The 14,392-nt window shown below is 50.5% G+C and overlaps 1 protein-coding gene across 7 annotated transcripts in view; it reads right to left on the minus strand.

Moving 5' to 3' along the window:
• Positions 1-14,392, minus strand: part of PCSK6 (proprotein convertase subtilisin/kexin type 6) — a 189,965-nt gene that overhangs the window by 134,175 nt on the left and 41,398 nt on the right. For all 7 annotated transcript variants that reach the window (XM_027089247.1, XM_027089246.1, XM_027089244.1 and 4 more), the window contains exon 2: positions 8,604-8,708. In XM_027089247.1, the coding sequence (XP_026945048.1) occupies positions 8,604-8,708 (105 nt within the window). The remainder of the gene's footprint in view (positions 1-8,603; positions 8,709-14,392) is intronic.

The raw sequence follows: 14,392 nt of genomic DNA on the forward strand, positions 1-14,392 counted from the left end.
ACATTCTTGTCACGAAGACTTTATCATCTGCTCATGAAGAGATGAAGAGCAACGCTTTCTTTTGGAGGCAACGCTTCCTCCAGCTTTCTTCTTGAGAAGTCAAATTAAAATTCGGTATCTGTTGAATGTCGCTCTGTAGATAAGAGGAGGTAAACTTAAAAGATGCTAGAGGGACTTCCCTGGTGGTGCAGTGGATAAGACTCTGCGCTCCCAATGCAGGGGGCCCAGGTTCAATCCCTGACCAGGGAACTGGATCCCATTTGCATGCCACAACTAAGGAGCCCTGGAGCCTCAACTAAGGAGCCCACTTGCCACAACTAAGACCTGGTGCAACCAAATAAATAAATATTTTTTTTAAAAAAGAATGTTAATAAACTACTCCCTTAAAAAACTTTATGTTTTAAAAAAAATAAAAAGATGCTTAGAAAGAAGCCATGTAAACGAGCAGGATCCCAATCTGCACTGCCGGTCGTACAGCCGTCCGAGCGTCGTCTAGGCAGGCGCGCCTTGGGCAGCCCCAGTGCATCCTCTTCCCGGGGCCACGGGCACACTGCCAGGACAGAAGGCAGCCTGGCACATCAGTCCTGGGTTCAACAAGCGCAAAAGGGGGTTGCTGTCACGTTGTTTTCAAGTTTCCTCCTACGAGCCAAGGCCACCAGAGAGAGCATGAATGACCCCTGCACTCCACCCAAAGCCACCACACGCCTACGCTCTGCCCTCTAACGGGCTCCACCAGGCTCGGGAAGCCCCAGGGCATCTTTAGGAGCTGGTGGGTCCTAGAAGGGGCTCCAGGGGCTTTACTCTGAGAGGGAGCTAAGGCAACAAAGGCTGTTCTCCGAGATCCTCGTCCCCATACCCTCCAGATCTCCACCGGTGCGAGGGGAAGAGCAGTGCGTTCTATTTAGGGTTCGTGTCATGCACAGCTGTGTCCAGGGCAAGGGAGACAGCTCTGGCCAGCTTTCCCTTTTCTTTTCCCCTTATCTTCATCAAAGGACATTTCATTCTGTCGCTGTGTAAGGACAGGGATTCCCTCCACCGTTTGCTGTGACAGAGGCAGCCCTGCCTGCAGATCAGGGCAAATCCTTGGAAGATGTCAGAGGCCAGACCCCCAAGTGTCCAGGGGCCCCCAGATCCTCAGGCCTCTTCCAGGAGAGAACAGTGCAGCGGGAGCATGGGGGAAGGTCAACCTTTGACCCCGTCCTCTGTGCCTCAGCCTCCAGCTGAGGGAGGGGCCGAACCAGCCCATTTCTGTGACCCCTGCACTCAGCAGCCTGGACCCTTACATCTCAAGTCCCGTCAACACCGACTGCTCTCAACAACTGTCCCAACACATGTTGGGTCAACTTTCCACCAGCTGAAGAGCACTGAGAAGTTAACTCGCCAAGTGAGGATTCAAAGAAAGGAAAATAATCCTCCCTGACAAGTGCGCGTCACCTTACAGTTTGCAAGGACAGGCAATGGTTCAGGCACGTAGGAGCTGAGTGGTACCCAAGCTGGGGACTTCCCACCTGGGGCCCAGAGATCCTAGAGGACGGAAGGGCAGGCTTACGTCCCAGGAACCCCCAGAAGCTGTATGCAGAGCAGCGTGGACATGAGCACATGACTTCTTTTCTCCTCTGGAGAGAGAGAATGTCCACAACCTCCATCAGCTTTGCAGAGGGGCCTGTGATTCCGACATGGGTAAGAAGCATGGGACTCAGCCAGGCTCGTGGAGGTGGCAAGTGGATTGGGGTCCGACTGCATACGAGGATTGATACTCCCACGCTTATCTTCCTGGGGCAGAGGGCACCAGCCCCACAAGCGAGTGATGGTTAAACAGCCTTGTTAGATCATGTCTCAGGGAGACGCTCGAGCCCTCCTGAGGGTACCACCTGGGGTGGGGAGGAGATGCCGGGTTGCTATGGAAATCCGAGAGTCAGGGCAGTAGAAGAGGCAGAGGAGAAGGAAGACGAACCAAAAATCTAAAAGCTGATCTAACTCAGCCTAGAAGACCTCCCCCTCCTCCTCCCACATCACAGAGGCAAGCGGGGACCCAGGCCTGTCCCCCCTTCCTCAACAGGCCACTTCTCGAATTCGTTCCACCCAAGCTGAACTACACGGGCCAAAAGGTGACCACTTACAGCTGGTGAGAGCCGGCACCACTCCTCCTGCTAATACTGGGAAACATGAATGGACTTCGGGAAATCAGGGCTCTGACGGGAAGCACCGCATCCCCGAGAATCACCTGCCTCCACTCACACAGGACGGACAGGCGGCCGAAGGAGCCCTGCTCTCCACGGTCACCAGCCGGACGCTGGTCAGCACGCTGCCCGGGCCCCATGTCCGTCGTTCTGCAGCCTGGTGAACTCAAGCCCTCTTCAAGGCTTCTGTCACAATTTAACCAAGGCCACAAGATACTTCTAAAGTCCTTTAGGTAAAAAGAAGTTGATGAGCAAATGGTAACAGATACAACTTGCTATGTGAACCTACTCCCTGAAAACTGAGATCTGTTTCAATAAACACTGACTAAGGGTCTGTCTGCTATTTACTGGGTAGCCTACCGGACCTGGAGTGAAAGCAAGTGAGGGCGGCCCTGGCCCTGGAGAACGTGACACCCCCCGGCACAAGGCGGGCTGTGTGCGTCTCACCCCGAGCTCCCCCCGCCCCCCATCCCCCTGCCTCTCACGGCTTCTGCCCGGCCTCGCGCTCCAGGCCTCCTGGAACCACCTGCAGCTCCCACCAGCCGTGTCCCTGGTCCCTGTCATTACTGGATCCCCAGCAAATGTAACCCCTCCTCACTCCCACCTGGGCCTGCGGTCCTGGCACTGTCTCCAAGGCGGCCAGGAAACAGACGTTACAGGAACAAAGTGGGGGCACGAGAGCCGATGGATGGGCTCCTTACCACCCTCACGGTGCTGGGACCCTCATGGAGGGAGACGCCCAAGTGACCACTAAACCCTTTAAGATGGTACGTCCCCTGCAGCAGCGGGCAGCTGCGAACACGGCCAGATGCACTCTGGCCCTGTCACTTCCATGCTGGGACAAGATCTGAACAGCCACGACCCCTCCGCTCCTGGAGTCCCTGGGGAAGGCAGATGCTGAGGGGACCTCGCAGACCCAGAGCGCTGACACCCAACCACTAGGAGCAGCCGCTGAGCCAGCTCCCGGCGGCGGGGATGCACAGGCCGAGACCAGAGAGAGACACAGGGGTAGCCAGTATGTGCAAAGGCTGCGCAGGGGGAAAGGGCAAATGTCATCCGATGAGGATCTTAAAGACCAGCGTGGCGGGGGTCCAGGGGCCACAGGGAGGCCAGACCAAGGGGGACCTGGGCAGGGCATTCCCAGGGGTGGTGGCACCATGACAGGCGTGTTTCATAGGCTCCCTCGGGACAGTGGAGAGCAGACTGGTGTTGGGCAAGGATGCCCACAGCTGGCCAGTGAGAGGGGCTGTGCAGCGTCCAGGTGCCAGAGGACAGGCCTGTGGCACGGGCTGCATGGGTGGTGGACGGAGGGTGGGGAACGGGCATGGGGCAGGGGGTGGCTTCTCTGTGAGACAGAGGTGCGGTCAGGGATGGTCACTCGGCTTTGGGATGCGGTGACTTTGAGACATCTTGGAGGCATCTAAGTGGAAGCGTCGAGCCTGCCGGTGAAATCATAAAGCACCATCTTTTAAAGCCTATTTGAAAATTCTAACTGCTTACCAACTGGTAGCGTCCAGTTCACTAGACCCAGCAGGGTTGTGCTGAAACGTGAAAAGACAGCTGAAGCCCTGCTGTCCCCACGCGGGTGAACCTGTCGGGCCCTGTGTGGCAGCCCACCCTCCCCCCAGCCCATCTCACAGTTCATCAACCCCCAGATCAATGTGGTCACTTCCTGTCTATGTGCTGCTATTTGCCAGGAACTTTTTGTTTGTTTGCACTCCAAATGGCTCTAGCACACAAGACTGTCAGATAAAATTCCCTCTGTGGTTAATGGAAAGATCTGCTTAAACGTTGCATCACTGCTGGAAAAAAAAAAACTGAGCTCTGATTACACTCTGGGGCAAAGTCCCATCCTACAAAACAGAATGCCCACTCCGGCCCTGGAAATCAGTTTCCAGCTCCTGAGCGTTGAAGGACTGAAACAAAGCGTCAACCCGAAGCCTCCCACCACCCCGGAAGGAGCCACCGAGGGCCCCCCAATAACATCTTTATCCTCCCATTTCCGTCATCCATCTGGCTGAGCACGCAAGGGAAGGGCTGAACCAGAGTCATCATTCTAAAATGTAAGGGTTGGAAGATGCAGCAGCAATGTCGAACTATAAGCCAGCTTGGAACGTAATCAGAACAAGTAATTTTTAAAAAATTTGGGAGCCCTTACAGCTATTGGCTGGTGCTTCAGTAACATCCACCCTTCTCCCGACTTTTGGCAAAAGAACAAGTTAAAAACAAATGCCCTCAGTTGGCTTAAATGACAGCCCTTGGAAAAACCCAGTGACTGATACTGCACCCTGAGAACAGTTGGGCTGTTCTCCCAAGGAGAGGGCTGGTCCACAAACCCCTTCGAGCAAAATGGCCCTTTCCAAAGGTGGTTAAAAACATCAAGTAAAGGTGATTAAGAATGGAAGGAAAACAACCGCACGATGCTGGTGCAAGATCGGAGCAAAGGGATGCTTAATAAATGTGTGTGCACGTGTAGCTGAAGTCTTAAATCTTCCCTCCCGCTCGTGTGTTGCTTCCATTTCGTTCAACAAATGTACACTCTATCAGCTTTCACACGAAGTAGGGGTGGATTGTAAATTCCATCACTTATCAAAGCAATTTTATACAATAGGGACTGGAGCTAATTAAAATAAAATACCGTCTGCATTCGATTGAGCTTTATCCTAAACCCTATAACATTCATCTCCAGTTTGGTCATTCAAACACGATGGCAACCGCATTCCAATGACTCTGAATAATATTAAATCATCTTTTCCCTTTCTCAATAATATTAATTACACAACTCTCCAATCGAGAAGGTGACACAAAAATGCTTTGCTCATGTGGGAAAATGTCCTGGTGCTGCAGGACAAGGTAACACTAAACACTTTTGTAAAATAGCTAATTTTACCCAATATTTCACTGGAACGACTAGGTAGAGTAAATATTAGAGTGACAGCTAATTGATTTGGTTTGCATTAAAACGAGACTGATTTAAACAGAGGCATTTCAGTTACAATTCTGAATTTGTATTCGGAATTGGGTTCAGATGTCTATGTGTGTTCCCTGGGGCTAAGCATTTAATTAGAACTGTAGGAAACAATCAGCCAATCACGTGGGAGTCGCAGGCGGTGCTGGAATGTGAGGGCTGTTTACCTTTTCTCTCTTTCCTCTTTATTGGCAGGATGGTCTGATAGCGGCCCTGCCAGGAGCTTATTAAGAAGCTCTGTACAAAAGGGATTCTTATTTGAAAAACTTAACTGCCATAGCCTTTGGAAGTCTCTCCTTCCTGCTCTTTCCTTCAAGGACACAGCTGATGACCGGAATACCCTGCCCTCAGACCCAGACTGAATGCCGTACTTTGAACCCACCCACAATGCCCAAGCCCATCATCTCAGATGCCTTGGAGGAGGCTGGCTGGGGCCCGCCCGGAATTCTCCTCAGCCGGATGCTGGGGCTGCAGTGTCCTGCTCCGCTGGTGCTGACAGAGCGGAGACCCGCTGGACGGGCATCTCTGCATCCCGTGGGGCACAGGGCCTCACACCCAGCAGGTGCATAATTAGTATTTTTGGAAGGAAGGATGGAGGAGTTGAGTTGAATACCTTTAAGAGTTTTAAAATTTAATCACTAAAAAAGAGTGGGGGGGGGGCGCCTAAAACACAGATTACGTCTAACTAATAGAAATAGTTCTAACAATTGAGAAACAGCTTCATTCTCCAAAATCCCTCAGGAAATGAGACAGGCTGGGACCTGGGACCCTTTGCCACAGTGCTTGCACCTGGACAAACGTCTCCTCAAGCAACAAAATACAAAGAAACTATAAGGGACTAAAAAAGTAACTGCATGCGTGCACAGCTGGGGCAATTTAGGGACAGCAAGATACAAAAAGACCGAAAACCCAACTGCCACTTCTGAAGAGCGGGGAGCAAACGCAGGGATCAGGAGCAAATGCAGGGTACTGTGCGTGCCCCCTGCACTCACCACCACCTAAGCCACCCCTCTGGCCAGAATTCTGGACACACCCCCTACCCTCACCCCATATAAGGAACAGGCTCAGCCCCCATCAGGGAGCTAGCAACGGTACCTGTTGTTTGTTCCCGCTCCCCTCCGCTGTAGCGGGGCCCCAATAAAGCCTTGCCTGAATTTCTTGTCTGGCCTTTTATCAATTTCTTTTGATTAGGAGGCTAAGAACCCTCGTCAGTGACAGAAAGGGGACCAAGAAACCCACTGTCCCATCCTCTTCTCACTGCACGTCTCTACAGGGCTGGGGGCGGGCAGGGGCTCCCCCATGCAAACAGAGCGCACCTCACTGTGACTCCCTCTGTGGGAATGATAGCTCCGAAGACTTTGGACAGAGAACAAGTATGCCATCCTCACAAGACAGACCACTGCTTGCTTAAGAGAAACTGTGGAGGGCACTGCAGCAACTCCCTTCCTAGCTTAGAAACGTCTCCGCACTCTGACAGGTGACTGGTCACTGCGAACCTCAGCCCCCCACCCCGCCTCCCCCGACCCCGCAGCCGCATAGAACCCACATGTCTTTGGTGACGGGCTGGGCACTCTGCACTCAGCTCTACGGTGATTCGGGTCTGCTGGCCCTTCTCCAGTGGGCCCATCCTGTGGGAATGAGCTACTACCACCTGGCTTTGCTTCCCAGAGGAAAAAAAAATATACCAGCCCCTTTGAAAAGCATTCCCTCAAGCTCCATGGCATGAACACACACGGGTATAAACACAGCCCCAAACGGTCAGGTGGGAGGATGCATGTAAGCTGCCTGAGCACATACTAATCCCTTCATAAACATTAAATTCCTGGGACTTCCCTGGTGGTCCAGTGGGTAAGACTCCATGCTCCCAATTCAGGGGGCCCGGGTTCGATCCCTGGTCAGGGAACTAGATCCTGCATGCATGCCTAAACTAAGAGTTTGCATGCCGCAAGTAAGAGTCGCATGCTGCAAATAAGAAGTCCACGTGCTGCAACTAAAAGATCCAGCATGCCACAACTAAGACCTGATGCAGTATGCATCCATGCATAAATAAATAATTAAACAAACAAACAAAACAAAAACATTAAATTCCTTTCCCTGCTATGAAGGAAGAATGGTATTAGCACAATATTTGCTATCTATCTCCTTCAGTCTGTCCACCCACCCATACTTCCATCCATCCATCCTTCTACCCGCCTATAAAATGAACTCAGAATCATACACTACATGTCTACCTTGTCAGAGCCCAACTGCACGAATTAGTTTCACAGGGACCACTTCCTCATGTTCTTAAAACCAGACCACCACAAGGTCATGTCCTGGAGAAATGTTTTAGGTACAGTTCTCAGGGATACACCATCTCTCCGACTACCCCCAGCTCCGCCAACACAAAAGTATCCACGATTATCAGTGGGGTGGCTTGGGACAACACCAAGGCCAATTTCCCCAAGGAAACTTTATTATCCACGTTCTCTGGGGATCACTGAAGGAGTGACACGTGCCAGCTTTGGAGCCCAAGTGAACATTTCACACATTGCTTTTAAGAGAAGGTGATTTCCATGTTCTAAAACTACGATTTACCAATGGCCTCATTTCTTTGTTGGGGCTGCTACTGCTTCTCACTTGAACTTCACTGTCCCTCATAGCGCTCAATGCCCTGTGACATATCACATATTCTTCTATAGACTGTCAGCCCCACCATCCACTCTGACAGCCCTGCTGTGGACACAGCGTGACATAGCAGGTATTCCAAAATCACCTGGTGAATGAATGAAGTCATCAAAGGCTCACCTGACCATCTGACATTTTTAATCTTACCAAGTGTTGATTGATATTTGTCAAATATTAATCTAAAATCTACGCAGAAAGAAAGTATAATTAACCACCCAATAAATATGAACTATACTAAAAATGTCAGCCTCTTTTCAAATTACATTTGTTTTCATCTCAGAGATCACAGGAATTTTTAAGGAAAAAAGAGTTATATTTACTTCCCAGGTTTTTAAGTTCATGGTAACCATTAAGATATGTGTTATGACAATCACAAAAACATCCGCTTGTCCAAATTCTAGTTTCATTATTAAAACGCTAGCTTGAATTGCATGGCCTTTATGGGTAAGATTCACATATTTATCGCCTCTGACTACTGCGTATTTTGTTGATTTTTAAAGATTTAAAATATTAGCTCTATAGTCATTTGATTGTTACTTCAAACTGAAGTCAAGAATTTAAATTCCCAAGTCTCCCAAGGAACCCGAATATTTGGAGCCTTTAGATGGTCTGATATGTAGCTGCACATCTTTCTTGTTTTATTCCAAGTGGATATGGAAAACTAAAGGCTATCTAGAATCCCATTAAAATCCAGACTCAGGCATTTTCAGAACCACAGACCCAAAAAATAAGCAAACAATACCCTAGGCCCTAAAAAAGCACCCTGCATAGGGAGCAGAGATTTGTACCTGGGGGTCCATCCTGAGGAAGGTGTGAGGGCCTCTGCTACTCAAGGTTGATCTTTTAAAGGTTTTGCTATGATAAAAGTGGTAGTAATCTTCCAGGTTTCCGATCTGCAAAACAAGAAGCAGGATATCACCAGTCAATACAGTCTTTCAAAATTCTGCATCCCACAAACATCCTCCTCTGAGAGGCTCGTCCTGCTCCCAAAGGAAACATACCCTTCGTTACACTTCCCCACTCAAGTCTCTGGCAGATTCAGCGTCTGTGAACATGAAGGTCGATTCAGAGACTCCTTTTGGATAAACAACACTAGGTTGTATTTTCCAATGAAGCACACACTCCCCAAATCTTGCGATGAGGTCATATCACTTAAAGTTTGTATTATCTTGGCCAAGTTTTTTAGACATGAATTAATGTTCATTTAGGGTCAAGCATCCCTGAAGTAGCTGAGTTAGTGTCAAGTCAGGTCTACACCAAAATATTCATTTATAAACAAACTCCATCCTTTCCACCCCATGGGTAAACTGAAATATCTAAGAATGAACATTCATTCTCAAGTGCAACAAGGGAGCCAAGGCAAACACTCGGCCTCATCTGCTTGGGGATTGCGGAAAGGTCAGCTGAGAACATCCAAGCCCCCAGGGTGTCCCAGTTTTCTGCCAGCAGTGGTTTGTCAGGACAGATTTCAGCCTGAGGCCTGGAGGGGACGTGGAGGGGCGGTGAATGTGGCCCTCTGATGGGCTGCTCCCGCTGGCCACTCCCCGCAGCACCGACTTGCTCTCACGACCCTGGAGCATAAGGACACTGTTCTCAGAAGACCTGCTTCTCATTCTAACTTCCACTGGTTGTTGAAAACAGCTGGTTGGTCACCATCCTTGACAGCAGAGCTTTCTAACTGAAGAGGAGAGCTTTCTGACCGAATACTATATAGACTCTCACGCTGCCCTTCTCAGGCTAAACCATCCTAGTTTCTTTTCCAGCGTCTGATTAAAGAGTGAATTTAGGGTGAATTGTCCTCTAGAGCAGTTAGATGTGATGATGAGCCCAGGTTTCCAGTCAGACAGACCTAATCCAAGCCCTGCCCACTCCCTTCACCGCCAATGATCGTGTGATCTCCCAGGCAAGATTCACCTCCTGCAAATCTCAACTCCTCACGTGTAAAATGGGGATAAAACTACTTACCCCATGCAGTTGTTTAAGTAGGACTAATGTCCACCCAATTCACCAAGACCTTCTACTCACAGACATTGCATCTGCTACAAGATATCCCAGCAGAGTGGACCGCCCCAGGCAGAGACCCGGAGGGACGTGGAGATTCTGAGTGGCCATTTCCACATCTTTCCACAAGAAGATCAAGCAAGTATCTACAGAGAGAGCCCACTTTACTACAGCCTTCAGCGCTCATTGCCAGAAAGCCTGGCAGTCGGGATGCATCCTGTTCTTGAGCTTCTAGAGACACCCACTTGTCCTTGAAATAAAGAACGTCCTTGTTCACTTAAGCTTGCTCCAGGGTGTTTTTGTCGCTTACAAGCACAGAACAGTGAATACCGTGATCGTCATGAGGGTAAGCAGGTATCATCTGTACAGTGCCTAGTTTAGAGCCTTGAACCTAGTGGGTGTTCGAGAAATCCTGGCCGTATTGAGAGCTGGGATTCTCTCTCTGGCTCTTCTCCAAGGCTCCTTCAATCCTTCACTGGGTCTAGGACAGACCTCAACTCAACCATTCCTGCTGGGTGACCTGGGCTTCAGACCCTCCATGAGTCTTAGTTTCCTTGTGAGAAAACTAACTACTACGTTTAAGGGCTGCTCCAAGACTCTCTCTCTCTCTATATATGTACAGAGTCAGGTACAGCTCTTCATATATAAAGAGCCAGCTGAGTGCCCAGCAGGTAGTAAGTGCTCTATACATAGTTTTCTGCAATTATGATTCTCAGTTCATTTCCTACCTCAAGACACTGCTCTACGATCATAAACCTCATTATTTCTGCCCTATTTTGCACAAAAGCACTTTTTTTCCTCCTCCTACAGTTAACTGCTCACTTCTTCAACAAAGTTAATTGTTATGTATGTCAAAGGGCTCCTCCTAGAACAAGCCAGAGCTGTTATTTAGCAATAATGGAGTCTTAACTTACAGCAATGTTTAATCAGCATGTTTGCTTATAAGCTGCTACCTTCCCTGGGAGATGTTTCACAACTTTTGGTCTTTTAACTCCAGGCATTCAAGTCAATTTCCACTGAGGGACATGGAGAAACTAAGAGTTGAATCAAATTTGCTGGCAAGGGGATGGATTAATTGAAGAGCTGCTGACCCTAAGCAGACCCATGTCAGGGTAGCCCTGGAAGCCATTCAGGGCAGCACCTGGCCTCAGAGCAGCCAAGCCTCTCTTCAAAGGCCAGTCCCAAGGCCACCCAGGCCCCTGCCTCTGCCCCTATCCAGCTACATCCCGAGCAATGGCTCAGAGGGTCTGAGCTGACGGGAGTCATTCTCTTTGAGCAATTCAAGGGAAGAACAGATGGTTCTCACAGTCCTGACCCAGCCAACTGCCCCTGAGGGCAGCAATGGCCAATGCCACATCTGTTTGGAAGCTTATATCCAGCCCAGCATGGAGGCTGAGGGTCTGGGTTAGGGTTAGGATCTGGGGAGGGTTAGGGTCTGGGCTAGGGTTAGGTTAGGGTTAGAATCTGGGGAGGGGGAGGGTCTGGGTTAGGGTTAGGTGCAGGGGAGAAGGGGACACCAGCCAAGGCCCCCCTCCTGCCCAGCTGCAGGAAAAGCTGGAGTCTGACTCAGGAAAAAGGGGAGGGAGTTGGGTCACTGGCTATTCAGGAATCTGGAAGCGGCCCTCCAGATCCCCCTGAGATTTTGTGCACCTCCATCCACCCTCTGCCCCTCCAGAAGCCGGTGTGAGAGCATGGGGAGAGACACCTTCCTTCCCTGAAACCAAAGATTTGAATGTCAGGCAAACATAGGCCTGACAGGGCACGGGCCAGAAAGGGCTGCCTGGCGCTGGAATGACCTCAAGGGTAGGAAAAGGAAGGAAGGAGGAAGACAGGGCCCAGATGCTCAGGAGGGAATCCAGAGACTGTGAGAGGCCTGGGCACCCTCTGCAGCTTGGATGAACATAATATCCCGAAGGCTGTGGCTACACTGTGTGGTTATCAAGTACTAACTCATTCAGAGCAGTGGTGGGCAGACGATGGCCTATGGGTCAAATCTGGTCTACATTCTGGTTTTTTACATTAAGTTTTAAAATTGTGGTAAAATAGACGTAACACTGACGATTGTAACAATGTTTAAGCGTATAGTTCAGGGGCACTGGGCACATTCGCTCTGTCATGTAACCGTCACCACCTTCACCTCCGGAATCTTTTCATCTTCCCAAACTGAAACTCTGTCCCCGTTAAACACGAGCTCCCCCTCCCCGCTCCCAGCCCCGGGCGCCCACCATCTGCTTCTTGTTTCTGGGAATCTGACAGCTCTAGCTGTCTCAGCAGGATCATTTGCCCTTTTGTGACTGGCCTGTTTCCCTTAACATGATGTCCTCGAGGTTCACCCATGCTGTAGCAGGTGTCTGAATTTCCTTCCTTTCTCAGGCTGAATCATATTCCATTGTGTGTACAAGTCACAGGTCGCTTATCTGTTCGTCCACTGATGGGCACTTGGGTTGCCTCTACCTTTTGACTACTGTGAATCATGTTGCTCTGAGCACGTAGGCAAGTATCAGTCTATGACCCTGCATTCCATTCTTTTGGACATACACACAACTCCTGTTTTTATAAATAAAGCTTTACTGGGGCACAGCCACCAGCGTCCACTTACCTTCTGCCCACAACTGCTCTCATGCTGTGATGCCACAGCTGAGTGGTGGCTACAGAGACCCTCTGGCCCCCACGCCTAGAACACGTCACACGTGGACTTTACAGAAAATGTCTGCCAACCTGCGATTTATAGCATTTGTTGCTGAGTGTGTCTAGGGAGTCCACCAAAGTCTCTGAGGTTGGACATGGTTTCTCTAAGGGCTGGGGACGACCAGTCCACACACCGAGGGGCTCTGCTTAAAAACACAAGTGCAGCTGCAAGGCCAGCGCCTTCAGCATCTTACCTAGTCACTGAGCTGCCCTTTCTCCAAGCACCATCCTTGTCTGATGCCCCCCGGGTCACTCCTGTCTGTCTGACTCACGCTGTGCTGCCCTCTGCCCAGCTCGCCCCCTGGCATCAGGCCTGGGTCAGGAATATGAGGTTTCCGAGACAGGCAGAAGGTTGGAAAGGATCAAGGGATGGCAGCGCAGGAGGCGGGTGCCCTGACTGCAAGTGGGACACAGCCCAGCTTGGATGACGTGGCATTTACGACATAGCCATTTCCTGCCCCGTCCCCCTTGCCCACCCTGTCACCTCCCCCACCACAGCCGTGTCAACCCCAGTTATGCCCTCCCCACTTGGGAGCTGCCCCTTGAGCTCTCCGGGTACCTTCGTGAGATAAGAGGACAGGAGGGCAGATCACTCTGGGGACGTGGCCACTGGCCTGGTTAAACACGAGGGACAGCTGACTGTCCTCTGGCCTCACAGACAGGGGTGGGGGGAGGAACCACGGAGATGACCCCATTTTAAAGATGGGAAGACTGAGGCCCAGGGGGGTTAAGCCCAACGTTACCCTCAGGGTCTCCCAATTCCTGAGCCAACTCTCCCCATTGTGCCCACAGACAAACAGGGGATGACATCTTACACAGCATGACAAACAGCTACACAGTTAGGGCTCAGGACCTACTGCTACACTTTTGATGCTGCTTGAGGGTCAAACTGACAAGAGCTGGAAGCAGAAGAATAGACAAAAAGGTGGGGTTGGCACAAAGACGTCTTAAATTCAGGGTAATCCCCTAAGAAAGAAAACATTCTAAACTAACACACCATTGTAAAGCAATTATATCCCAAGAAAGATGTTTAAAAAAGAAAACATTCTCATTTTTACTTGGCATCTGCATTGACATTAAAGTAGGCGCTCGTCCTGGCTCGGCAGCCCTGGCCATCCTGGATGCTGTCCCTCAGCCTGGCCTTGCTGTGCTCCCCTGGCCACCACGCCCATGCTCTGGGCACCACTTCCACAGCCAGCGCCTAAGCAACCTGCTCCGTCAACACAGGGGCGGCGGTTGCAACAGAGCCCTGCTGCCCGAGGGCCCTGGCAGCCTCCTCTTCCTCCTCCGGAGCACGGAATAGAAGCTCTTCTCCGTCCTCCCAGGCTGCCTACCAGTCCTGCTCAGCGCTGAACCCCCAGAACCTCAATCTGTTCTTCCTCAATGAACCTGGTCTCCGGTCTGCGAGGTGTTTTTTGTTGTGTTTTTCGGGGGTGGGTGGGAGGGGAGTGTCAGTCACGACATAAAATTTCCATAAATGCTTTTTCTCTTTCGTATCCTTCATATTTTCACAATGCGTTAATTAGAGTCATTCTCTCAGCCTGCCACTACAGAAAATGAACAATCCGCTGAGTCTGTGATGCTCCCATCCCTTCACTCGACACTGATATGTAATTATACACATTAGTTGATAAAACTGGTAACATCATTAGAACATCATTAAAAACCTCGCTAAGAGTTCTCAGCCAGAACATTGGAGGAAACGAGATCAAAGAACCCATAGTGAGGAGAGCTGGATGTGGTTTCTCTCTAACAGATTCCTCTGTTACGGGGGTCCCCAACCCCCAGGCCTGTTAGGAGCCGGGCCGCACAGCAGGAGGTGAGCGGCAGGAGAGCGAGCGAAGCTTCTTCTGCCGCTCCCCATCGCTCGCATTACCGCCTGAACCAA

Source organism: Aethalodelphis obliquidens, unplaced genomic scaffold (assembly GCF_003676395.1).
Source record: "Aethalodelphis obliquidens isolate GAN/ISIS:26980383/991018 unplaced genomic scaffold, ASM367639v1 scaffold65, whole genome shotgun sequence".
NCBI lineage: Eukaryota > Metazoa > Chordata > Mammalia > Artiodactyla > Delphinidae > Aethalodelphis > Aethalodelphis obliquidens.